The sequence below is a fragment of the Chrysochloris asiatica genome, unplaced genomic scaffold (genome assembly GCF_000296735.1).
Source record: "Chrysochloris asiatica unplaced genomic scaffold, ChrAsi1.0 scaffold00079, whole genome shotgun sequence".
NCBI lineage: Eukaryota > Metazoa > Chordata > Mammalia > Afrosoricida > Chrysochloridae > Chrysochloris > Chrysochloris asiatica.
The window spans coordinates 605,639-632,067 of record NW_006408597.1 but is presented as its reverse complement, the minus strand read 5'-3'; the positions used below and the strand labels follow the sequence as shown (position 1 = coordinate 632,067).

General features: G+C 41.0%; 1 protein-coding gene across 1 annotated transcript in view; it reads left to right on the top strand.

The window, feature by feature from the left end:
• TTLL5 (tubulin tyrosine ligase-like family, member 5) overlaps positions 1 to 26,429 on the top strand; it is a 343,961-nt gene that overhangs the window by 101,804 nt on the left and 215,728 nt on the right. The window contains exons 12-17 of the mRNA XM_006865602.1: positions 122 to 229; positions 10,878 to 10,959; positions 13,832 to 13,893; positions 14,850 to 14,944; positions 25,537 to 25,650; positions 25,934 to 26,025. Coding sequence (XP_006865664.1) covers positions 122 to 229; positions 10,878 to 10,959; positions 13,832 to 13,893; positions 14,850 to 14,944; positions 25,537 to 25,650; positions 25,934 to 26,025 — 553 coding nt within the window. The remainder of the gene's footprint in view (positions 1 to 121; positions 230 to 10,877; positions 10,960 to 13,831; positions 13,894 to 14,849; positions 14,945 to 25,536; positions 25,651 to 25,933; positions 26,026 to 26,429) is intronic.

Below are 26,429 nucleotides of genomic sequence, written 5' to 3'. Positions count from 1 at the left end.
AACTAGGTTCCCTATTGAAAGCTTGTAAGCCAGTCACTTCTTGCCTTTGTAGCGCCCCCATTTTGCGTAGCCAATGTCTAAGTTTCCACACATTTTAATACTTCTTTCCCTTCTTTTGCAGCGTTGATGGCCCATGTGGAAGACCTAATCATTAAGACTATAATCTCTGCTGAGTTGGCTATTGCCACAGCCTGTAAAACCTTTGTTCCGCATCGCAGCAGTTGTTTTGGTAAGGAGACTCAAAAAGCTTAAGGTGTTTTGTGAAGAGAGTTTTGGAAAATTGGGCTGAGGTTCTGGAGTGTCCCTATAGTGACTCTTTTGGAGGTCAGTGGTAGACTTTGCTTTCTTTCTGAGGTCATGCAGCAGATAAAGATCCTACCAGGAGTGAGCTTAGTTGGAATTCCCCTGCTTTCTGCGTGGGAAGCAGGGATTGGCACTCAAGTGTGGGTCTCTCTGTCAGAGTACAGTCAGAAAAAATCTGCAGCGGACTACACAAGAATCCAGCTCTCACAAATATATTCCAGAGCTTTCTGGCAGCCAGACTGGGAACCGGTCCAAGGTCTGGCTGGTACCAGTATGTGCTTTCTCCCATTTTCCGATGACTCCTCCTTTTTGTTTCAGCCTTCTTTCTGGTGGGTTCCCCTCACCCTCCTCTTCTTCTCTCTCCTCTTCTTCCTCCTCCTCTCTCCCTTCCTCACCCTCTTGTGTCCTAGCCCATATTCAGTTCCCTGATTGCAGAGAGAGGAGTAATGAAGACTTCAGGAGGACAGGCTCAGAGCATATTGCCGACTGAGCCCCTGACTGTGACTGAGGCAGTGAAGATGACTGCTTGCCTGTGCTTTCTTTGTGGACCTGTGCTCTGACTTTCAGTGGTCTTAGGCCTTGCTAAGAAAGCAAACTAGGGTCATTACTGGGGAGGATAAGTAAAGCGTTTGTTGTTGATGTTAAGTGCTGTTGAGTCAGTTCTGACTCATAGTGACCCTGTATAGGGTTTCCAAGGAGTAACAGATGGGTTTGAAATGCTGATCTTGTGGTTCGCAGTCTGGTACTGATCATACAGCACCACACCAAAAGTCCTATTAAAGCATTGGTGTTGTTATTGTTAACTGCCGTCGAGTCGGTTCTGACACAAAGCGACCCTGTATAGGGTTTCCAAGGAAGAGCTGGTGAGCTTGAACCACCAACCTTGCAGTTCAAGCAGTTTTGCAGTCTGACGCATTAACGCACAGCGCCACACCAAGACTCCATGGGATGGCGTAATCAAGTAGTAAGGGTATGTGTTATGGCTTGCCTTCCAAACCGAGACCTACTGCCATCAAGTCAACTCTGGCTGGTAGGTTTGAACCATTGACCTTGTGGTTAGCAACCCAGTGCCTAACCCACGGCACCACCATGGCTTGCCTAGAGCAGGGTAGCAATGAAATAAAGAACTTGGGTGTTAGAGTTTGACAGACTTAAGTTTGAAACCCACTCGCCTCCCTTAGTGGCTTTGCAGTTTTCAGCAAGTTACTCTAATTGTCTTAACTCAATGATAAATGGTAGTAATGATGACAGCTACCTCCTAAGAGCGCTGGGCAGGAAGGTGAATGAGATGGTTTGTGTAGGGCAGGAGTTATTATTGCTTTATAATTAGACATTATAATTTTCTCTTTGAGAGATGATCATAACAGTCTTGAGGGGCAATAAATAAAGAGTGATTTTGAAGAGTCTGGATAGAAAATGGTACACATTTCAGGGCTCTAACTCTTTAAAAACGGCAAATCTGTTCATGCCAGAAAACCTTCTAGTATTTCCCTACACATAAAAACTATAATAGGGCCCTTGATAGAACTTCCAAGGTCTCTAAGGATGTGGCCCCAGCTGACTTTTCTACCACTCCATTTCCCCTCTTATGCCTTATGGTTCAACTATATCATACAACTGAGCACACCATGCTTTGTTGCATCTGAGTTCTGCTGGTGTCCATCTAGAAAGGCTTTCTCCTCTACTTGCAGCTGCAGTTTTCTTCCAAGACTCCTCTCAGACATTGCGTCCTCCAACAAGTCTTGCTTCACAATGTGCCCAGCTGCATGTCTTCCCTCACACTGCTCCATACTTATTTTATAAGGTGTTTTCCTGGTCACATTGTGGTTTTGGTTACGTGCATACTTCTCCACTACTCTCTGAGCATATCTTCTGAATTTTTAAGAATTTTCTGATGGATCACTTCCATGGGCCTCCCTGGCCCTTCGTAACCCTTTGCCTTTACACCTGCTCTGTTCTCTTTCTGAAATGGCTTTCTTTCTTTAGTTGCTTTATCTTACAGGTTACTGACATCTTTTCAGACAAAAGTCCAGGATCATTTCTCTGGTGCAATTTTTCCTAACTCTTCCTGCCCCACTCCAGTCCCAGCTCTCTGCTCCTGACTCTGCAGTAGCATCTGTCGTATTGTCTGGTACCCATTTATGTGCCTATCTGGACTGGAAGCTCCTTGAGGACAGCAACAATGTCTTGGATGTTTCTGTCCTGCCAGGGCAGAGTAACATCTTAACTTTTAAAGGGACAGTAAGGAAATGTTTGTTGAATGAACTACTGGTACTTTTTTGAATTGGGTGTTGGTGGCCTGAGAGTAGGCTTCTCTATGGGTTTGGTATTAGTAAGTCCCGATAGCTCTTAGAATTCTTGCAAACTGTTTGAGGATGGGGATTCACTTTGACTTTGCTCTTATCTGAGGGTAAATTTTTAGTAGTCTTTTATATAAAGCACTTAGTTCTAGAAATTGATTATCACAAAAGCTTTTTTGGATGTCTCCTTTTCTGTTTCTTTATCTTACCCGGTTGCCTTTTGGGAGCTGAGAAATTTTGTGGACTTACTGACAATTGAATCTTCTTATATGGAATAAATAGTGACTTTCTCTGACTTAGTAAAATGCCCCCACAGTATTTCATGGGTCTCTCCCCACTCCTCCCTTCTTACTCATGTTCAGTTTTAATAAACCAAGTGCATCTGGAGTTTCTTAAGCTGTTGACTGTCTTCTTGGCTTTTGTGGTTCTAATTCTACTTCCTGTCAGCCCTGGGATTTTATGTGCTTCATTAACCTCTCCCCAGCAGACATGATCTGGAATACGTGGGGATATTTGTTTGAGCCTCTTTGCCTCATGCCCATTCCTGTTCTTCCCTGGGGTTTAAGTTACAAGGAATGAGCTGGGTTTTGTTTTGTTTTGTTTTGTTTTTTTCTCTTTCAAAGTAAACCGGAATTGAGAGCTTCCCAGAAGATTTCCCTCAAACAGAGCTTTGGTGTTTTCAGGGAAGCCGGTTGTCTAGGGCTGGGGTCCTGACAGTTGTTCCCCCCTTCCATCTTCTAGATCCTCTCTGCTAGGCACATTACTGTGTCTTTCTGTCCTTTCTTACTATAATATCCAACTGTTTTAGGTACCATCAATGTTTCCATTTAGTGGAAACGGTGTGCATGACAGAGTTTAGTCTTTCAACAGTGCTTTGCCTCCAAGAGTTTGTTCCTCTCAAAACTTTGCAAGGCTTGATATATGCATATACCTGCACTTTATTGTTCGTTTTTAAATGTAGAATTGGGAGCCTTCACACATGACCTGAAATTTAGCCATTGCATTGTTTTTCATAGATTCCTACATTTGGAAGGGACTTCAGAGAGCAATTGGTCGACTTGAAGAAATGGAGACCCTGAGAAATTAAGACCCTTGCTTCAGGTTCTCGAGCTAGTGAAAACCTGGGATGAGGAGTAGCCTTCAGATTTCTGTCTTTCAGGTCTTTAGCCGGGAGCAGAGGGACATGTGGATTTGGCAGTCAGGTCATCTTGATCATAGGACCCTTGATGCTTCTGCTAACAAATCAGATTCTCGGGACTCTGATTTTGTAAATTATAAAAATATATACTTAAACAGCATGTTAAATATATGCTTAAACAGCAGCCTTTTAAATGTGCTTGGAAAGTTGGCGCTATGAAATGATGACTGGCTATGAGAACAGCTTTTTTTGACCAGCTGAAGAAAAATGAAGCCAAAAGCAACAGGACGTTGTTTTGTCCTTTAAAGATGTTGCTGCTGACAGTGGTTTTATCTTTGTGTGAGAAGATAGCTGAAGTGACAGAATATGACGACAACACCCCCCATCCCTATCCCCACCCCCTCATTCTTTCTAACCCGGGCTCATGTGAAGCAGCTGGTATGCCCCTTGTAGAATTGATCAGGCTTGCCTTGTTCAGATCAGAGACCATGGCTATCTTTGCTCAGGACAAATTTTGCCCAATTCCTTTCTCTCCATGGAGCAATTGCTGGTTTGGTTGCCTGTTGCAACAGTTCTGGACCCTTTCACAGGTATACTGTTAAAGGAGTGAAAGTGGCCAACATACATTCTTCAGTAATGAAACCACTTGGTCAACAAAACAATAAGGAAAGTCATCAGTTTATGTGCTTTTTGAAATAGCCCCTTTTCTGGTTTAGCCTCTGCTTCTGTTTTCTACCGGATGGAGGTTTACTGTAGAAGGGACTGCTGCAGGAAGGACCTGCTATGTGTCAAACACTTTCATTGGTTAGTTACTCTTCTCAGCAACTTAAAAAAATAATTCTTCCATGTTTTATAGACAAGGAAAAACAGACATTCAGAAGGGTTAAATCATTTGCCCTGGGTCATGCAGCTAATAAACTACAAAGCCAAATGTAAAAGCCAGACCAGTCTGGCTTTGTCCAGCCGCATGAAGAGAAGCTCTGATGAGCCGGCTGTTTTGGCGTGCTGCTCTGTTCACCTGTAACTGGATCTCAGGAAACATGATGTCATCCTTTCTAGCAGATCAGACCTCAGAAGTACTCATTCTGCTCGAGTCAACAGTATCTGTTGTTGAGTGCCATCAAGTTGGTTCTGATTCACGGTGGCCCTTGATGGATGTGAACTGCAGACGGTTTGGTAAGCAGTTGAGTGCTTATCTTACAGTGTCACACTAGAACTCCTTGATAATTCCTTTCAAGTTGACCTTTACATGCAATTACGGGACCCTGTGATTCATTGGACTAGTTAGTTAACAAATGGGCTCAGGGTATTTTTTTTTTTAAGCTGATTTTCCTTTGGGATCTTGGTCTGCTTTTTTTCTAAATTCTCCCTCCGGAGCCTAGATAAAGACTTCCTTCTTAGCTTTTCAACTCAAATGCTAAGAAGAATGTCCTTTATAAGATAGCAGTTGAGTGACAAGTACCAGCTAATGTCATTGCCTCGGGACTGCAGCTTCAACTGGGACTTATTTTGAGGAGGGTTAGTGATTGGTTACCAGGTCAGTGTTGTGACATGTTTAGTAATCCCTTAGGCCTTGGATTTGTTGTTAGGTGCCACTAAGCTGGTTCCGACTCAACAGTGACCCTGTGTGTATACAGCAGAATGAAATGCTGCCCATTCCTGAGCCATCCTCACACTCATTGTTACACTTGAGCCCATTGCTGTTGCCACCATGCCAGTCCATCTTGTGGGGGTGGGTCGTCCTCTTTCTCGCTGACCCTCCACTTTACCTAGCATGATGTCCTTCTCCAGGGACGTCCTTCAGAGATGTCCCTGGAGAAGGACATCATGCTAGGTAAAGTGTCCAGTTGATTGAGGATGACCTACAAACGGATACAAGGTAACATAAATGATGGAATGATTTTTTATCTTGATTGTGGTGGTTGCCATGCAATTGTATATATTTGTCAATTCATAACACTGTATACTGTCACAGGGTGAGTTATTGTATGTAAATTATACCATCAGTAAGCCTGTCTTAAAACCGAAAACAGTGACAGATAAAACAGCATACATTGATCTCAAAAACATACTAGGTGAACAAAGCCGGATTCAAGAAAGTATATACTATGTGCTTTCATTTATTTGAAATTCTAGAATAGGCAAGACTAATATATGGTAAAAGAAATAAGAGTCGTGGTTGTCTGGAGGTAAAAGCTGGAGTGATATTTACTAGGATCTTTCTGGGTTGACGGACATCTGACACATCTTGGTATAAGTGTAGATTGCATGGGTTACGCAGTTGTGTTCATCAAATTGTACACATAAGATCATTCCATTTCACTATACATATATTGGAGTCCTGGAATGGTGCTATAGGATAAGCACTGGACCACAGGTTGTTTGAGCCTTAAGGTTAACATTCAAACTCACCAGCTGCTCCTCAGAAACCCTATATAGAGCTGTTATGAGTCACAACTGATTCGACGGCACTTACCAACAAAATATAAAAATTATACCTCAAAGGGAGTAGACAAAAGACAAGAGAAAAAGAACTCTGATGATGAGTTAGATTTGGGAGGTGGTAAAGAGTTATGAACAAACACATTTGTCTTGGAAGAAGCCTGAATGCCCCTTAGAAGCAAGCGTGGCAAGCCTTCATCTCATGTACTTTGGTGATGATGAGTTAGATTTGGGAGGTGGTAAAGAGTTTCTAGCTTTGGAGACTGGTGGATGGGGCACCATCTTTCAAGAAGAATAAGTGAAAGCCCAACAGGTTTCGGGAAGTGAAGCTATCTAGAAGGTGATTGGAAGTACGGTTTTGCGGTTCAGGAAGCACTTGACTAAAGATACAGATGTGAATGTCATCTTCATGGTGTTAATTGCAGTCCTGAGAATACATGAGATTATCTAAGAAGAGAAGTAGTAGTTGAGAAGGAAAGAGACTCGAGGATGCCACCTGAGGAAACCTGCCATTGACTAGCTGGACAGGAGAGCTGGAATGAAAAGAGAGGAAAGAGGCAGAAGAGAGCAGTGCCCTGGAGCCCAAGGGTGATGAAAGTTTCAGATGTTTGGACTTTTCAGTGAGCTTCTTTAGAGCAATAGAGTGGGAACAGAGATGTACAGACATTAAGAAAATTAAGCATTAAATGTAGATTGTTTCTAAAGGAGCTGCATTAAAGAAATAGGGAGACAATATTGCTACTGTAAAGTGAGAGGTGGAGTTATCACTCACTAGTATTATTTCCACATTTGTTGTGGTTTGGCTGGGGGCTGAAGGAAAGAATATATCTTAACAAGGAAAATGGTCTTGGAAAAATGTTGTCCTATAAGGTGGTAGCAGTAGCCCTTCAGTTATACTTGCTTTTCTGTCATTATAAACACAACACCGAGGAACAGCGAGAGAGAAGCAGGGGGGCAGAATGTGCAGGTATTGTCTTTGTTGCTGACCCTCTTCTTTACCAAGAATAATGTCCATCTCCAGGGACTTGTTCTTTTTGATCACATGTCCAAAGTACATGAGATGAAGGCTTGCCACACTTGCTTCTAAGGGGCATTCAGGCTTCTTCCAAGACAAATGTGTTTGTTCTTCCAGAAGTCCATGGCGTATTTAATATAGTTTAAAGGCATTGATTCTTCTTTAGATGCATATAAGGCAGTTGAAAATACCATGACTTAAGTTAGGGACATGTTGGTCCTTAAGGTGATTTTGTCTCTCTCTTTAACCCTTTAAAGAGGTCTTTGGCACTAGGTTTGTCAAATGCATTATGTTGTTTTATTTCTTAACTGCTGCTTCTGTGAACATGGATTGTGGATCCAAGGAAAAATGAAATCACTGACAACTTTAATCTTTTCTCCTTTTGTTCATGATGTTGCTTATTGGTCCAGTTGCGAGGATTTTTGTTTTCCATACTGGATTTTAGTTTTCCATATTGAAGGCCATAGTCTTTGATCTTCATCAGTAAGTGTATCAAGTCCTCTAAGCAGTGTTGTGTCATCTGCATATTGCAGGCTGTTATTAAGTCGTCTTTTAGTCTTGATGCAGCGTATTTCATATAGTCCAGCTTCTTGAATAATTTCCTTAACTTGCAGATTGAATAAGCATGGTGGAAAGGTAACCCCCAACACATACCTTTCCTGATCTTAAACCAGGCAATGCCCCCTTGTTCTGTTCAAACCACTACCTAGTGCTCTACCTACAGGTTCCCACGAGCACATAACTGTAGAGGATCATTATGAGGATCCTAGTAACCTGACAGGGAGTCCTGGTGTGGTGCTGTGGGTTAATGTGCTGGACTGCAAAGTCAGTTTGAACTGCAAGGTCAATGGTTCAAGCTCACCATTCCCTTAGAAACCCTCTACACATCACTATGGGTTGGAACCAACTTGGTGGCACTTAACAACAATGAAGTAACCTGCCAAGGACCCAAATTGCTTTTCTTAAGCTGGTCATTTCACCCTGTTTCTTTACTCCAGCCTCTTAAATGGATTGGTTTTGCAGTTGCTGTAATGATACTATGCACACAAGTATCTTTCTTCTCCCACTCCTCTAAGTGGTAGTGGACCCAATCCCTGGCACATGTACAAACCGAGTTAGATTTGAACCTTAGGTTGGTAATTTGGGCGTACTCTACAGAGCTTGTTTAGCACTGACAGATTGTATTAGCACTGAAGTGAAAATTAAATTGGGCCTGGCAAGGGTGTTTTCTCTCTTTGGATCACTATTTTCCCCTGCCCCCCCCTCACCCCACCACCCCCAAGTATTGGTTCTCAGCCTGTCAACTGAGATTCTTCAGTTTGCCTCTGATTTGGGCAATTACGTTGATGTAATGACTGCTCATGTTTAAATAGCACGTTTCATTGTTATCGAAATGTGTCTTCATCTGTGAGAGAGCTGGAAACCTGCTCACCATGTGCTTTCTTATCCCCACCCTGTTCCTCATGCTGCTATGATTAATAACATTTTACCACCTTATGAAACATTTGAACCCTGTGCTTTACCTTGTAAAAACTCTGACGACAGTGTTATTTTTCTTGAACCAGATTCGCTTTGTATCCTCTTTTTGTATAATAATACAGACTTTGCAACTAGGTTTTTCCTTTTAAATGTCTTATTTGGTGCTGTATCCCAAAAGATTTTTCTCTGGGTTCGGGTTGTATATTCTGTGGGATTGTTGAAGATTCAGAAGAATGTACTAGGCTTTTAGAAGAAGATCCATGAGAGCACATTCTTTTCATTACATTTTAAAGGGTAGGTAGATGATTTGCAATTTTTATATAGCTACATGAAGGGGAGGCCCACCAAAACACTTTTATAGTTTAAAATTAAAAAAAAAAATTTAAACAGAATCTGGGAAGCCAGTTCTTTCATGGAAACTTTTCCCTGGAGGAAATTAGAATGTGTTTGCCTACTGTAATCCATTCTAGACTTAGTGTACTGAGCACCCAGATATTGACAGACAGTGACTAATAGAGAGGTTGGTAAATGAAAAATCAAAGGATGCTAAGGAAGCCTCAGAGGTCAGTGATTCCTCCCCCCCCCCAAGGGCCCACAGTGAATAGGGTTAGGAGAAGGAACCGGGTCTCTAGACTCTGGTTCTAGGATACTTGATACTGCATCATATAACATCAGACTTCCTGTGGTCTAGAAGTGAGTCTTTGGGGCCAGGTTTTAGAACTCTACATTTATTTTACTATATGTTTAAGAGAATGGAGAAATGGGGGGGGGGGGAATCCTTCTAAAGCAAGGACATTTGTCTCAGAATGAGCTTCTGGAAAATACTTGGTTGTGTGATGGGGGGTGTGGGCTCTGGCATGTAGCCTGTGGTCAACCTGTAGGGCAGTGAGTCTTCTCCCCTCTTAGAGAAAAAGTTAAAAAAAAAAAAAAAAAGACACACGAGTGGAATGTTTGGGAGTGTGTGTGTGTAACTTCCGAGAGTCTGATACATATGTGGTTAGAAGGACTTTTGAGCAACTGTAATTTCTGTGGAGAGGTTCTCATTATACTACAAGTGATGTGTGTCCACAGTTGTTGTTAAGTGCCATTAAGTTGGTTCCGACTCATAGCGACTCTGTATAAGGTTTCCAAGGAGTGGCTGCTGAGTTTGAACCCGCTGACCCTTCAGTTCAGACCGACTTTGTGGTCTATTGTATTATCCTGCTGTGCCACACCAGAACTCTATGTCCGCAGACAGGCTCTGAAATTAACCTCGCATCCCTGAATTTATTCAATAACACCAAGCATCCTGGGAGAAAGGCTGCTTGTGGCCCTTGTTCTGGTCTATGCAGCTGATGGAAGCTAGAAGGGGGACATCAGAAGCCATGGAAACCTGGTCTCTGGCTCCCTCTCCTCTCTTGTCATGCTAATTGTGTAAGATGTCTTGTCACAGTCCTGCTCTGCTGCCACTGTCTCCCTCCTTTCTCTTCTGTCTGTTGAACCAAGCTATTTCATTTTCTCTCCTCAAAGGGAAATCGAAACCATGGGAGAGGAAAGAGAATAAATATATCTCACACTTAGATGTCTTTTTGACCTCGGTTGCAAAAGCAAGATCTTGGTGTGGGAAATTTTTGTGATGGAGGGATCCTAGCAAGATGCCTTCTGGTTTTCTGTTTTCAGAGAGTGTTTGGGGGGCGACGAAGGGAAGTGGAAAGGTAATCCAGAGTAAGCCCAAAGCAGCATTGAACTTGAATGCACTAACTTCATTCCTTTTCCAACAATTTTTTTAACCCCTAAGGAGCTCTGGTAGCGTAGTGGTTATGAATCGGGCTGCGAACCTTAAGGTCAGCAGTTCGAAACTACCAGCCGCTCCGCGGGAGAAAGATGAGGCTTTCTACTCCCGTAAAGATTTACAGCCTTGGAAACCCTGTACAGGGTCGCTATGGGTCGGAACCGACTCGACGGCACTTAACAACAAGCACAGAAGAATCATGCCTGTTAGCTCTTCTGGAGTGAACTTGTCTACTCTGAAGAATCAGGAATATATCAATATTGAGTGACTGCTGCAAAGAGTGGAGTTCGACAGCATTGTTTTCTTCTTAGCCTTACTACCTATCCTCAGCAAGTTTCTAGGCCTTTGATAGGAGTTGATTAGATTAAGCCTGCTAGATCTTTCTTAGTTTGGGAGATGAACTTGTATGTTACATTGTGTTGTTTGCAGAACTTTATGGATTTGACGTGCTCATAGATTCTACTCTGAAGCCATGGCTACTGGAAGTGAATCTCTCGCCTTCTTTGGCCTGGTAAGTCAGTTTCATCAACTAGGAGAGGACACACTTTCAAAGAGTGACACTAAACTGTGATGGGGTTAGGGTGGGGGCATCATGTCTCTTGTACTAGGAGGTATTTTTCCTAGTTAATAGCTAGAGATGACTGGAATTTCTAAATTTGGATGAGGAGGGGTGGGGGTAGCTTTATGGTATGTTATCAAAGCCTAAATTGTAACCATTTCATCAATTCTGATCTTTGCTTACTGTCTACTGGGCTTCTAAGGGATGAGTTTTTCATTTATTTTTATTCCAGATTTTATTTTTGTAGACTTTGTAAGCCTTTGCTGAGGCTAACGAAATATATCGGTATTATATTTCCCTATATTATCAAACATTGATGTAAAACCAAATCCACATATGCTGTGAAGGTATGGAAGAGCTGGGCCTGCCTGGGGTGGCACAGACACTGTTAGATCCTTTTGTTATATCCCATGTCATGGTATTCATCCAAAAGTAAAGTATAAACTTCAAGCAGTATTTTTCCGAAGTTTTTTTAAGCAACCTATAATTGAGAAGAATGAATGGAATCGATTTTTTTTAATAACAGAGAAAAGATTCTGCTTCTGCTTGTATTTTCAGCATGGCCAGGATTTCTATTAGCGATACACTCTTCTAAACAGAGAAGCTTAGATTTATGCCAAAGACCACCCAACTGCTCAGTTTTCAATGATGAGAGATATTGGCAAAATGCCAAGGAATCAAATCAAGCCAGATGGACTGCTTTGCAGGGTGGGTGTTTGCTTTACATACCTTGGTCGGAAGGTGAAGCAAGGTATTGCAGGTGCTTCAGACATCTCCTTTCACTTTCATCACGGCATCCTTTCACAGATTGTCCAGTAAGATACATTCTATAATGAAACCTGGGAGAGCCGGATCTTGCCAGGACTGCCTTGTTTGTCTGGATCTTGCAAGTTTTCCACCTGTGACAGGGGACAATATGACCACTTTTCTCTAGCTCATTTTAAAGGGAACTATCGGGGGTGTTCTTCTCAGAAAGGTTTCTGTCCTACAGAAATTCTGGCATTCACAGGGTTTTTTCTGTACGATGTTAGAGATCCCCGTGATACTGCATAGATTACAGTAGGCTGGTTCTTTGAGGAACCACCTCAACATACAAACAACGCTCCCACTCACTACCAGAGGAAGGCCTTTTGCTTTCTGTCCCTGTCGTTTTTGTCTCCATGGGGATTCCCATGGCATCATCCAGTGCTGTTTCAGTGCTGTTTGTTATTTATTTATTTTTTTGTCCTCGTTTGCAAGCCTGGAAAGATTGAAGTAGAACAGAAAGTGAAGTCTTAAAAGTTGTTGTAGCGAGGATCATTCCCACCTCCTCCATACACAGAGTAGACAGGGATTTACATCTTGGACATTGGCTACCCAAAATGGGGGTTTGGGGGGGAGCGCTACAAAGGCAAGAAGTGACTGGCTTACAAGCTTTCAAGAGGGAACCTAGATCCAGAGGGCGAGGAGAAAGGTAGAATCTCCACTGAGTAGTAGCCAATCTGTCTAAGCGGGGCCGATGAAAGTAGATATGGATAGGTCTCTTGTGATACAACAGTGAATAATTGTTAACAGGACTGGTTGTGAGGTTTGGAAATGTAAAGGTAGACGTTTTGTAGCAAAAGGAGGGGAGTGATTGACTTTGAAGTCTAGGAGTAGAGGTCCCTGGGACCATCAAGGGAGAAGAGCAGTGAGCAGGACCCTACCTAGTGAAACAGTGATGCCAGAGATGGAGGCAGAGATGATGACATAGAGAGATGGAGCAGCTAGGGACTTTAGACCCAGAGAGGGAGAGGGGCTGTGTGCTAACGACCACGGGGCAGGCTTGCAGGGTATACCCTTTGGTTGGTTGATGATACATGGAGGGGATTGTAACCTTGACAGTGAAATGATATATGATAGGATGAATGTAAAGCTAATGTTGTCCCATGTAAACTATCACATAATTCACAATAAAACATTTTTTTTTTTAAAAAGTTGTTTAGTGCCGCCAAGTCTGTTCTGACTCATAGCGACCCTGTATAGGATTTCCAAGAAGCAGCTGGTGGGTTTGGACCACCAACTTTGTGGTTAGCAGTCTAGTGCTGATCCTACAACCCCACAAAAGGAGAGGTGGCCAAAGTTTTTCTTTTGCATGCGAGTTTGAGTCAATTATTGCCCTGGTGTGGTGCTGTGGACTGCAAATGCAACTAATGCACTGGACTGCATAGTTGGTCTGAACCACAGGGTCAGGGGTTCAAACTCACCAAGTTGCTCCTTGGAAACACCCTATACAGGGTTGCTATAGGTCGGAACCGACTCGACAGCCCTTAACAACAACAATAGCATTGCAGCAGCGCTAGGCTCAAGTGTCAGTAACAACTATGAGGATGGCACCACACCCGGCAGTGTTTCGTTCTCTTGCGCATAGGGTCGCTAGGAGTTGGAGCCGACTCGAAGGCGCCTGACAACCACAGTACTGCAGCAGTAAAACATAATCTGAATGATAGGCACACTCATCAAAGATCACTAAAAGTCTGCACCTCTGAAATCTAGAGTGGTAATGAAGCTTTATTTTGACATGTACAAAATTCACATTGCAGAAGACTTCCCTGAAGATGATGATGTTAGGAAACAGATGCCTTCATGCCCTCCTAGAGGACACATTGAGCACTGGGCTTTTCTTCCTAGTATACTCGCCTGGGTGTTTGTGCTTTGCTTTTTTTCCTTTATCCATGGATTTGATAGACATTATGTGTTGCTCCTCATGCACATTTGGAAACTTTAGTATAATGGGGCCCAAGAGGGGTCAGCTGTTGTATTAACCTACAACACTATTAATTGCTTTCTTATTCTCTTCTGTTAGTGATGCACCTCTGGACCTAAAGGTTAAAGCCAGTATGATTTCAGATATGTTCACTGTTGTAGGTGAGTAACTGGAACGTTAGTTTTATCTGGCTCTATAGGGGTTGCCAACTGGCAGCTTCTGAGCCTTGCTGAATGTTTTGTACTAAGACATTATATTTTCAGGGAAGTATTTATATGTTTCTACTCTCCTGGCTCCATCCTGTCCTGAGGCTGAACCACAACTAAGGCTGAGACCTGAGGCACAGGAATTATGAGCTGAGAAAGAGAATTAAGCAAAGATCTGGAGAAAAGTACATTTTTCTCCAAGCAGGGATAGTGAAGCCTTGTTGTAAAGGAGACTGGCTACATGTCTGCTAGACAGTCTCTGCTGGTCTCAACATGATCCCTTCTATAGTAGTAATAACTGGAGCAGCCCAAGGAAGAAATCCCTTCTTGAGTAGATAAACCAAAACTTTGAAATGGAGATGAGCAGTCAGGTGGGTATGTTGTGGTTTTGTTTTGTTTTTCTTTTAAAGTACACACAAAAGAAATAGTAAAATATGTTTGAGAAGAACTAGTACTTGGTATGCCAGCAAATGCTGTAAAACATAGCTACCCTAGTCTCCCTTACATGTGAGTCTATGTTTTTAGGAAGTAACTGAACTGAGCACAAGTCCCATTTCTTAAACCATGAATAATCCAGAAAGCCTACTTTGAAAGTTGCCTTTTGACCACTGTCAGCAGTAACAGTTGTGTGTTGTAAAATGCTGGTTTGTACCTTTACTCTGAAGCTTATGAACAACCTAGATCTCTTTTTCAGTCCGAATCGCATTTCAGCTACCAAGCAATGGGGCTGATTGTTATCAATAGTTAGGGTGGTTCACATAGAAGTGGGAGATGTGAGCCTCCTGAGACTACTAGATGTCTGAAACATTTAGGACACTGATGCTGAGTTTGTACACCTAATGAAAGGTGCAGCAAGACCTGCTAGTTTCTTAGAAAATGGCAGGTTTTAATGTTGCCTGTTCTACATCCAGGATTCGTGTGCCAAGATCCTGCCCAGCGGGCCTCGACCCGGCCAATTTATCCCACCTTTGAGACTTCCAGGAGGAACCCTTTCCAGAAACCGCAGGTAAGCGTATCCAACAGCAGGGAGCCCAAAGGAGGCTTACTGGAAATTGGCAGCTGGTATAAATGAGCCAGCCGAGGCTGTGAGGTCGCTGGGAACAGGAGACTTCCGGGATCCGTGTAGACGGGAGGCAGTTCTCTCCAGCTATGATCAATAATAATTTGTGCTCTCAGTGCTTCCAAACGAATGTACTCTCTCCCTTTGGTTTTTGTCTTTTCTCTGGCCTTTCTTCATCATATTTCCTTTTTCCTTTCTTTCTTTTGCACCACGATCCTTTACCTTTATTCTCCTCAGATCAATGAACCCGTATGCAGGGCACAGAGAAGGAGCCTCCTGGTTCCTGGGCATCCATCTTCTACACTCTTTGATTTTCAAACTAGCTTCAGAAGATGGTCACTTCAAGTAGTGTCTTCTCTTCAAGAGATTCTCTTCAAAGGGACCCTCAGTGACCATGAGATTGATTGCTATTTACATGAGAGAAATGTCTAAAGAAACTTGCATGTGTCTGTAGCTTCAGTCGGTCAAGCATGGCTTCAGTCTCTGTGGACCTGCATTTTTGGTCTCATTAAGTCAATCAGCTGATCATTCTCGCTACGCGTTCATTCATCCAATCATTCACTGCTCGGCTTGTCTGTACCCTGCGGTTTTCCAAATCCGGTTCTTTTTGACCCTAAAGATTTCTTCTCTCAAAGATGCACCGCCTCTCTTCCAATCTGGAGTGAAGATCTTTCTTATTAAATCCATCCTACTCTGTCTTGCCCTTTACTTTTCATTTTAACACATTTTATTTCTTCTATACTGTGCTGTTTTATATTCCTTGATATGTTGCTTCAGAATTGTCTGCTACACATCTGCTAGATTTTCAGCTCTTGGAAGGGAAAACCAGTCTCTCCTTCTCCCCTTCCCTCTCCTCTTCCTTCCTTCCTACTCCTTTTGCCCTTTCCCCTCCTATCTCTCCTTGTCTTCCTTTTGCTCGCTCCTTTGTTTAGGGCAGTGCTGTTTCTGTGTGAGAAGCCTGTGACCATTAGTATTTCAGGTAACTTTTCATGAGAACAGCGTTGGCACAGCCACGTAACTATGGGGACCGCTGGTAGGTGATGTCAGTGAGTAAGTAGGACCAGGTGCATTACAGTTAAGAGTGATTTCAGGTAAACTGGAAAGGGCCTACCTCCCAGGAAAGGCCACTTTTAATAATGTGTGTTACTCGACTGTTGTCATTAATGAGTGTGGACCAAATGTTGCCAGATATTTCTCTTGTCGAGAGAAATCAGAAATCTGGTGTTTAAATACTGGCAACAAGTTCTTCTTTTTTTCCCCCCCTCCATGTTTCAGGCCAAACATAATGTGTCTTTGAACTGGATTCAGTCTTTGTACCGCCTGTCTGTGACCCGTTGCTCTAGAATGATTCCATAATTAGAGATGTGATGTGATGTGATGTGAAACAGGGTATACTCTCTGTTGGCTTCAAAGGAAAACCAGGCAACAATTATGTACTTGATTAGTGCATCATCACAAGGAGAACTCTCATAAACGTGTAATAAGAAAAAGTAGCAGATGAACCTAGGTCTGCGAGGCAAAGTTGACACAAGCAATCCCATTCCTTTGCAGATTGTGTCCTGCAGTGTCTGTGACAAGAGCAGTTTTCCAGCCGCTTGTGTGAAGGGTTGTATGTCTGTACAGCATTAACACAGGGTTTGCCAAGTTTGACTCCAGGGGTAGCTGATGTCAATCTTGGATGAATCGATCCCTTTTCTTAGCTTGCCTGTCAGTTTTTATTGGCCTCTTTTTGCAAGTTGTGGGGAATGTATTCACCATTTGTTTTGCTAACTGGTAGGTAATGGTGTGACATCATCCATAAGCAGTCCACAGAACACTTATTTAAAGGTGAAAGAAATGTACAGTGGGTCTACTGTACATTGTGTGAAGCAAAATTTTTAGGTGGAGTAGTTAACTTCAGGATCTTCAGCACCAGTAAAAAGTTGGTACTCTTAGTGAAACTGGACTTGATATGTCACAGGAGAAAGCTGTGTGAAAAATAATAAACACTTGTAACCTTCTAGCTGCAAAGTATACAAAAGCGCTTGCTTTTGGTCTCTACTTAGAAATCAGTCCCCTCTCCACCCTTTTTGATATCATAGAGGTGTCAGGGATGATACAGGTATGTTAGAAGAAGAGAAGGCTTTATCCCATTTTTCTGTCTTTTGTAGCGTCCAGTCTCTGCACAATTTCACTCATCAAATGCCAAGCAGGTAAGTTCTGGATTGCTTGCGGGCATCATTCAAATTTGATTTCCACTCCCCAAATGCTTTATTTATTTAGCTTTATTTCTTCTCTCGCAACACTTACTTTATGCACTTGCATTTTGCACAGTTTGATAGCTTGAACTAGTATAAACAGAGGTCTTCTTGGAAGTAGAAACTCAGGGACTAATGGATTCTCTTTTCTTGCTAGTGGTTATCCAGTGGAGGCAGTTGAATCTCATGAAAGACTTTAAAGATGTATCTGTTGCTTGAACCAAAATATTCCAGTAAGGAAATACTGAAGTTTACAAATAACTTTTCTTTTGTTCAACTGTCTTATGAAACAGCACTGTTCGTTTCACATCAGGTATTGGGCTATATCTGCATCTCCTTGCAGATGACATTTTTATACGTAGTGATTTATGGCTTGTAGAAATGCTGCTTTAATTAATATTTTCAGTGCTGCCTTTAAAATAAAGACAGTATTTCTCTCTGAATGATCAGCATCTGTTTTCTTTCTGTTCTTGATAGCAGTATTTGAGATTAGCTGTCACTGTCTTATACACGAATGTCCTTTCTAGTATCTTTTTAAGGTGCTAGGGCCAGAGTGGGATTACTGTTCCTGCTCTCTGCTGCTCGGGTAGGAGGGATGTAGATGATCTCGTCCATAAGTGTGTCACTTGCAACTATTAGTTCTTTCCAAAAAGCTCCAGTATATTTGTTTTGGCATTTGTACTCTCTGATACAATTTCTGGCAAACTAGGCAGCCTCAGTTGTAATTTTTTTAGCTACTGTTTCTGATAAAGTGACTTACATGGTTTGTATGAATCCAGGAAATGAAAAAAAAAGACTCACACTAGTGGCCTTGTCTTCGATTTGGTAACTGGTTTACATGGTTCTGTATAGGAGTGTTCACGTGTTTAGGCGGTTGAATTCAAGCTTCTGTAATACCTAGCATTTCATACACGTTCCTGATGTGTGTTAAGCTGCTTGTTGTTAAGTGCCGTCGAGTCAGTTCTGACTCAGCGTGACCCTGTCTGTGTAGGTTTCCAAGGAGCAAGTGGTGGGTTTGAACCCCACCGACCTTGCATTAGCAGTCCAGTGCTGATCCTACAGTGCCATCCTAGGCAAAAAAGATCATCAAGACTGTTACCCTCAAAGAGCTTACATTCTAAAGCTCTCTTGAAATGATCCGAGAACATAAAAATACTATTTCATAGCTTTCTGATTTTGACTCCAAAAAAGTATCTTCGATGATTCAATTCTAACCTTTACTTACCTTTATCCATTATAATTCTAGTAAATCTAGCTGTGTTGCTTATATTTCTTAGACTTTAATACCCTTGTTGGGAAGCAAGACTTCTTTCTAATACTTGAAAACTGCTAACGTGGGGGAGCTTAGTGGCTCCATAGGATAAACACTAGACTGTGAGCCACAAGGTTAGTGGTTTGAGCTCACCAACCTGCTGTGTGGTAGAAAGATGAGACTTTTGGCTTTCCCAAGATTTAAAGCCTCAGAAACCCTATACAGTGTTGCTATGAGTCAGAATCAACTCAATGACACTTAACAGCACATAACTCCAAGCCTGATTGCCTTTATTCAGCCAACTTTTTACGTGTTGAAATCTTTGACTCTTAATGTTCTTTGCAGTATTGTACTTTGTCATTGCCTTTTTGCTAATGAAGCGCTCTGAACTCCTTAGTAGTTAAGATACGTTTCATCAGAACTATGTGAAATAGACAAGAAGTTCCCTGCTCTGAGTTTAGACTGCTTTGTCACCTTTTCTTCTTCATTGATGTCAGATTGTAAAGTTGGTTTTTTTCCCTGTTGCCAGCCCTTTCTTTTTTGAATCCTTTATTTCTTTAGGCATTTCTCCCTTCCCATGAATGCATATGGTTCAAATCGCCACTCCTCTACCAGAAATTCTTTACCAATGTTCTTAGACTGGCAGCATGAGTTAACAGAAGGACCATGGACTTAGACTTTCAAGTCAAATGAATTTAGGTTCAGATTCAAGTTTTGCCAAATAACGACCATACTTTTATGCAAATTATGTGTGTGTTCTAAGTTTCCTTGCCAACCAGTGCCCTTCTCCCATGACGTAAGTGCAGTGTTCCAACTTTTTTACAACAATGTGTGTAAAAAAATTGATTAGCATAGCATACTACAAAAATACCTAGAGGTTGCAGGCAAGGTTGGCCAAAAAACATATACTCAAGGGTGTTTCAAAAATTTTATGGAATAATAGAATTAAAAGACAATTAAAAATTTCTATTAACTTTTGGACACTCACTTAATAACACATGTTATTGTCAGACCTTGAGCAAGTTCCCTTCTCTGAGGTTCATTTCTCACATCTGTCAAGTGAGTATGATAATACATACATGGAGTTATGATGAGAAGGAAATGGCATTGGTAATATATTTAGGATAGTGCTGGACACACATTTTGCCCTTTTGACTCCTGTTTAGACTTTCTATTATCAATATGGAGTCCTGGTATGCTGCTTGTAGGATCAGCACTAGACTGCTAAGCATAAAGTCTGTGGTTCAAACCCACCAGTCGCTCCTCGGAAACCCTGTTAGGGTCAGTGTGAGTCAGAACCGACTCCACAGCACTTAGATTATGAGTTTCTGGCATTATTTTGCTGTTCATCTTTCTATAGTCATGTTTTTCAGTTGCTGTCACCCACATATCCAGTGCTGTGTTGTTTATTTCTCTTTCTGGACATAATGAGTAATGCTTAATCAATACCCATTCCTGAAATCCTTTTCTAACTTGCTTCACTGCTATGTCATCTTATCATACAGTAACAGTTTTTAAACAGTTTTCAGTTTTTACCACTGTATTACATCCACCGTATCATGCCACTAACCTGAGTGGAGTCCTGGTGTTACACTGTAGGATAAGCACTGAATTGCTCACTGCAAGGTTGGTGATTCACACCCACCAGCTGCTCCTTGAAAACCCTATACAGTTTTGTTATGAGTGGGAATTGGTGCAACAGCACTTAACAAAAGCAAAATAATCTGATTGGAAATATAATTTTGCCTAAACATTTTACAAAATGCTTTAAAATGTATCTGTCTCGAAGATCCAAAGTCACTAAATATGTTTGCTGTATTCCCAGTCCCCCTTAAAAAAAATTTTTTATCTTAAAAATCAAAATTTCAAAGCATGCTTTAAAAAATAATCTCTATACTACATCTGTTCATGAGCCCATTAAGCTTCATGGCCTTTTTTCTTTTAATGATCTGCCCCCATTGATTTACTAAGGATTAGATTTACCAAGCAGTAACCACCAGGAGACTTACTTGTTACGTTTTAGAAAGTTGGTCCCTCATTTGTTTTTGTTTTTTCTAGTCCTCTGGTACCCCTTCACTTCTTCATCATACTTCAAACATAACTGTAAATGGTTTTGGTAAGTTTTTTGTTTGTTTGTTTTTAAATCCAATTCTCTTAACAACAAGATGAATGTCTCTCAGACCTGCTGACTTACGTATGTTCCAAATTTCCAGACATTGGATATCTGTTTTACTCTAACACAAGCCTACTTACTTGTATCTTTCTTTCTTTTCAAGTTACTTATTCTGTTTAAACTTTCTTTACTAGCCATTTTTGGGCCGATTTCTACCCAGATTTATTACTATGTGATCCTTTTTGCTTATTTTCTTTCATTTTGCTTTTTTAAACTAGATTTTACCTTGTTATTTTTGAGTAGCAATATGTATCACATAGACGTTGAACTGTTTAGAGTTCCTTTGTTTTTTCTGGAAGAATTTCAGCCTTTCCAATACTGCATTCTCATTCCATGCCATTGGATCATGTCTGTAGATCTTAACGTGAGTAGACAGCTTCATCTTCCTTCTGCGGAACAGCTGGTGATTTTGAAGGTCCAGCCTCGTGGTGTGCTTACCCTACTGAGCCACAATACTGCATCGTAGTGTTGTCAAGTGCCATCGAGTAGGTTTCAATTCACAGCGACCCTGTATAGGGTTTCCAAGGAACTGTCCTTGTAGTTAGCAACCCAGTTTTTATCCTATAGCACCGCACTAGGACTCTACAATACTGCATTCGGTTTTCATTCTTTGCCTTTGTTCTCTGACCATCTGCCAAGATTTTCTTTCTTGTCCCTCAAGCTCTTAGGAAATCTCCTGTATATTCTAGGGTAGAACTTTGTTGTATTTTATAGTTTGTCCCATTTGTCTCATTTCTACTAACTTTCTTTAAACTGAGAATCATGTTTGTGATTCAGCGTGTTTCTTACTGTGTTGAGTTGGGACAACTAGCTTTGCTTGTCTCAGTCTGTTCTTCCCTAGCGATAGGGATTACTTATATAACAATTTCTTTTCTGAGTAGATTTCTGACTCATAAAGTAATGATGAATAACATACTTGATTCATGTTGCATGGCAGAATTCTTACCTAGACAGGGATTTGGCAGTGTGAAGTTTGTCTGAGCACACCTGGTACTTTAAATCTGTGTCATCTAGCCAGGAGCGGTGGTTCTGTTTAAATGCAGAGGCTCTTTGTTTACATGGTGAGTTGAGTCAACGCATTGGAATATGTGGGTTTTATTGTAACTGCCACCTAAAGAATGTGACTATGTCCTGAATCAAAACCACAGAGTGGCTTGCATTTGGTCTCTTTGGCTCTTCTTTTTACTGCTTAGTGGCTTTTCAAATCAATCTAATTATTATTATTTTTTCCCTTTGCTTTTAATCTCTTTGCCTCTCATAAGCATTTCTATTTAATTTTATTCTTTTCCTTCAGATCCTTTCTCTGTTTCTCTCCTGTGTGTATCCCATTGTAGTTCACTAAACCAACAAATAATTGGTAGGATTCAACCAGTGGAGTAGTATAGTGGCGTGGTGGTGGTGGTGTGCCACGGAGTCAGCTCTGACTCATAGCGACCCTGTATAGGGCTTCCGAGGCTGTAAACCTTTATAGGAGCAGAAAGCCTCATCTTTCTGCCGCAGAACCGCTGGTAGTTTCAAACTGCTGACCTTGAGGTTAGCAGCCTGACTTGTAACCACTACGCTACCAGAGCTCCCGGACTAGTATAGTGGTGTTTTGTTATTCCTGTATGAGACCTTTTTTTTTTCTAAAGTAAATGAACCAGTACTATAGATGTTATGCTGGTAAAACAGAATTTATTTATTTTATTTTTAAAATACCAAATTTACTGAAAAGCCTACATTGGCAAAACACTTGTATCTTTTTAGTCTTGTATCTTCTAGCAGTTTTTCCGAAACACAGGAACTGGGCTGGATATTAGAGAGGTGTTTCAGATACCTCAGAAAGTGTCTTGGCGAGGTGCTGTATGATCAGGACTGGACTGCAAACTGCAAGCTTGGAGTTCAGACCCACCAACGGAACCAACTCCCCAACAACAGTCCTTAGTAGTTACAGCTTTTCACTTCTTTCTCCCTCTAAGACCGCTTCATAGTTTAGATTAAAATGAACAAGTGATATGATTAGAGGCATTCCCATCCACAAAACTTTTCCCCTCAGGGTAACCTAGCCCATTCCTTTTTTTCTCGGTAGCCTAGTGTATTGGTGGCAGTAGAAAGAATAATTCCATCAGCATGAGAGCTAACAGCTGGGATGGAGAGAGACCAGGCGCAGCTTTGTTTTGCTTGCGTTCATCTAATAAGCACCATTCCCCTCAGCACCTACCCTGTTCAGATCTCCCAATTCCCACAGCCAGAATTCCCACGGGTCCAGCCCAGCAATCAACATGTGTGCAACCAACAGCTAGCGTTAGAATTGTAGACTGTGGGCCACAAAAGAATGGTTGTGAATGTCTATGGGAGGCTCTCTTGGAAAGTGATTAGCAGAGAAGTTTGAATAGTGGATTATGTGGTGGGCTGCAAATCATAAGGTCACCAGTTCCTATTCACCAACCTCTCTCCCTGGGAGAAAGGGAAGGCTTTTCTGCTCCTGTAAAGATTTACAGCCTCAGAAACCCTACAAAGAGTCACAGTGACTTGGAACCGGCTTAATGGCAGTGGGTTTGATTTTTGAGTTGGTTCATGGTTTACCTCTGAGCCGCTTTGAGTTGCTGGAAAGATAGGCCGCATTATTATGCTCCCAACCACTGGAAGCCAGGAGTAGTTTTCTATCAGAAAATAATTCCACGATGATGAAAACTGGAGATGCTCACTAGATATCATTGAATAGAGATTTGACCCGTGGTCTTCTTAATAGTACCATGCATTCCCTAGAGCTTTTTTACTAGTTAATAACTATTTCATAAAATTATTTTTTAGTTTATAAACAATTTAAGTAGCAATCTTTCTATTTATTCTACAATACTTAATATATCTCTATTTTATTACTTTATATAAATGAACATTTCTTAAATAATTTGTGACAACAGTACCTTTAAATAGTGTTGCTAAGTACTATCAAGTCAGTTCTGACTCATAGTGACCCTGTATAAGGGTTTCTGTGGAGCAGCTGGTGGGTTTGAACTGTTGAACTTGTGATTCACAGTCCAGTGCTGATCCTACAGCACCACACCAGAAGTCCATCTAAATAGCATCTCATTTAAATAGCATTCGACTGAAAAAAAATACTTGGCTTTGGAGGCCAGTGGCTTTATGTTCCAAGCCACGCTACCACATAGAAAGTAGAGAAGTATATTTAGCAAAAAATAAACTGGGTGATAATGAGAACACTCTTCAAAGCATTCATCTAATTTTTTGATTTTTCCAAATTTACACTAAATACATATTCACAGATTATTTTTATTGATTTTCTTCATTGTAAAATCTTCTCCCTAAATTCTTAAACTTTCCCTTTGAGTCCCCTCTTTTCCCAACACCCACAGTATAGTATAATCTCAGAGTGAGTTTAGGTTTTACCTACAATTCTGTAGTGTTTTAATTCTAGCCATGCCTGATCTGTGTGTCAACATGTTCATCTACTTATTTTATTTTTTCAACAGTTGTTTGGTTGGTTAACATGGTTTTAAATTTCCTCCTCCCTGAAAAATGCTGTTCTAGATGCTGAAGATACTACAATAAAACTAAACAAAGAAAAATTTCTACCTTCATATGATACAAGTGTTGATTTCATGAGCTTTATTTATATAGGTATGTTACCATGGAAATAAGAAAACCTCTTTTTTACAACTCCCCTGCTAACATTGAAGATTAATATGTATTGGCCTCCCAAGGTAATACATTTCCTACTCCAAAGGTGAAACCATTTTGGTTATTTGTATATATGATGTTGCCAAAAGAATAAAATTTTACCAAAAGATGTCTTTTTATAGATAGAAACTTAGAGAAAGACCAACAATATCTGCAATGGAGCTTTTACTCCGGTTAAAGTTACCTTCAGAACTCCAGAAAGACAATTTGTATCCAAGTTTCTTAAATTATTTCTTACTTTTTGCTACTTGGTAAATTAATTTTGTTACCCTGTCAGTGATCCTGTACATTTCCTTTATATTTTTCTGCCTTATATCTTCATCAAAATCACTTGAAACTTTTCTACTCAGTTGACTTCTTTATCCATCATCATTCAGAAACTGACATGGCCCAAGTAATCTTTTTTTTGAAAGTTTTTATTGTGAATTATGTGAAGTTTACATGAAAGAACATTAGCTTTACATTCATCCTATCATATTTCGTTTCATTGCAATGATTACAATCCCCTCCATGCATCATCAAACTTCCAAGTAATCTTTTGAGATCAGAAATAAGCGTGGCCCATTTGCCTGTAGCCTTTGAATGAATGCCCAGGGTAGTTGTCTTTGTTCCAGATCTCTTGATGTCCAGCAGCCACAGTGTCTTGCAAGTGCTGGCCTTTTGGCCACAGCTCTTTTCTATATCACTGATGACTCAAGTCAGTACTTACCCCCTCAAGCTCAAAAACATCCCAAAATCCAATTTCTTAATCTGTGACACCATAGACTATTCCTTGGTTTTGTGTCTGAGAGCTCAGTTTTTCGAAGTCTCCTAAGAATATAATTACTTGCTGAAATAAATATATATTTAATTTTATATTGTGGCTATTTTCCAGAATTTTTTTTCCATATCCTTGAAAATCTTGAATGTAATCTTAAAACCAAGATTAGAAGTAAGCATGAACTTAGAAAACCATCTCTTTTTTCGACTTTCTCTCTCACCCCATAGTGTTTTCCTGCATTTCTTCTTTTCCTTCTTGCCTTTGGTTTTACTAACTTTCCTCTGCTTCCCAGAGATTCAGGCTAGAAGACTAGTTACAGAAACTGGGCTATGGATTTGAGCTTCCTTATCCTAGGAAGGATAATGCTGTGGAGGGAATAATCCCAGGAAAAGGAAGAATGATGATGAAAACTTTCATGTTTTTCCTTCTCTCTAGCGTTCCCGTCCACTCTCTGCCAGCGATGCAGAAATGAAAAACCTCGTGGGCTCAGCTCGGGAGAAAGTGCCGGGGAAATTAGGTGGTTCTGTGCTTGGTCTATCAATGGAGGAGGTAAAGAAGACTCTGGTGTAAGCCTTTTTGGGTTGGCACAGGGCTCAGTGAAATGAAGTGAGTGGTTCATAATAATAAGGCCAGTCTCTCATCTTACATTGCAATGGAAAGATTCAAGATGGAAACATTCAGAAAACAACATTTCAATGGCCTTTATTTCTCCCTTCATGTTTCTTTCTAATTCTTGTGTCACAGCTCTTGTCATCTGTCCTGTAACCACACAAATACCAATGTTCAAAATAATTCCTCATTTTTTTTTTTTTTTTGCTCTTCTTCTGTCTAGATCAAAGTTCTACGGCGGGTGAAGGAGGAGAATGATCGGAGAGGTGGATTTATTCGCATATTCCCTACATCAGAGACATGGGAAATATACGGGTGAGGTGACTACCCCTTTTTTTGTTTTTCCTTTTTTAATCTGTACCTCAGGCCCACAGAATTGTCATCATTGGTCTCTGCATGGCATCTTTCTTATTCTGTTTACTTATTAATAATACAATTACTACCCAAAACCAACAACTAAAGCATGAGCAGTAATTGAATCTACCTAGCTACCCTACAATTTTCAGAATCCTCTGTCTCCCTCCTAACTACACTTCCAAAATCAGTGTTAGACACTGCCCTGGATATTATTGCATTCATTAATAATTTGATGGGGACGAAAATGGTCCCACCATTTGTATTGTCCCGAAACTCTACATTGTTAGTTTTTAAAGTCATTGTTGAGCTCTAGTTCACATACAGTGGAATGTACCCATTTTGAATGAAATTGGGTGATGAGG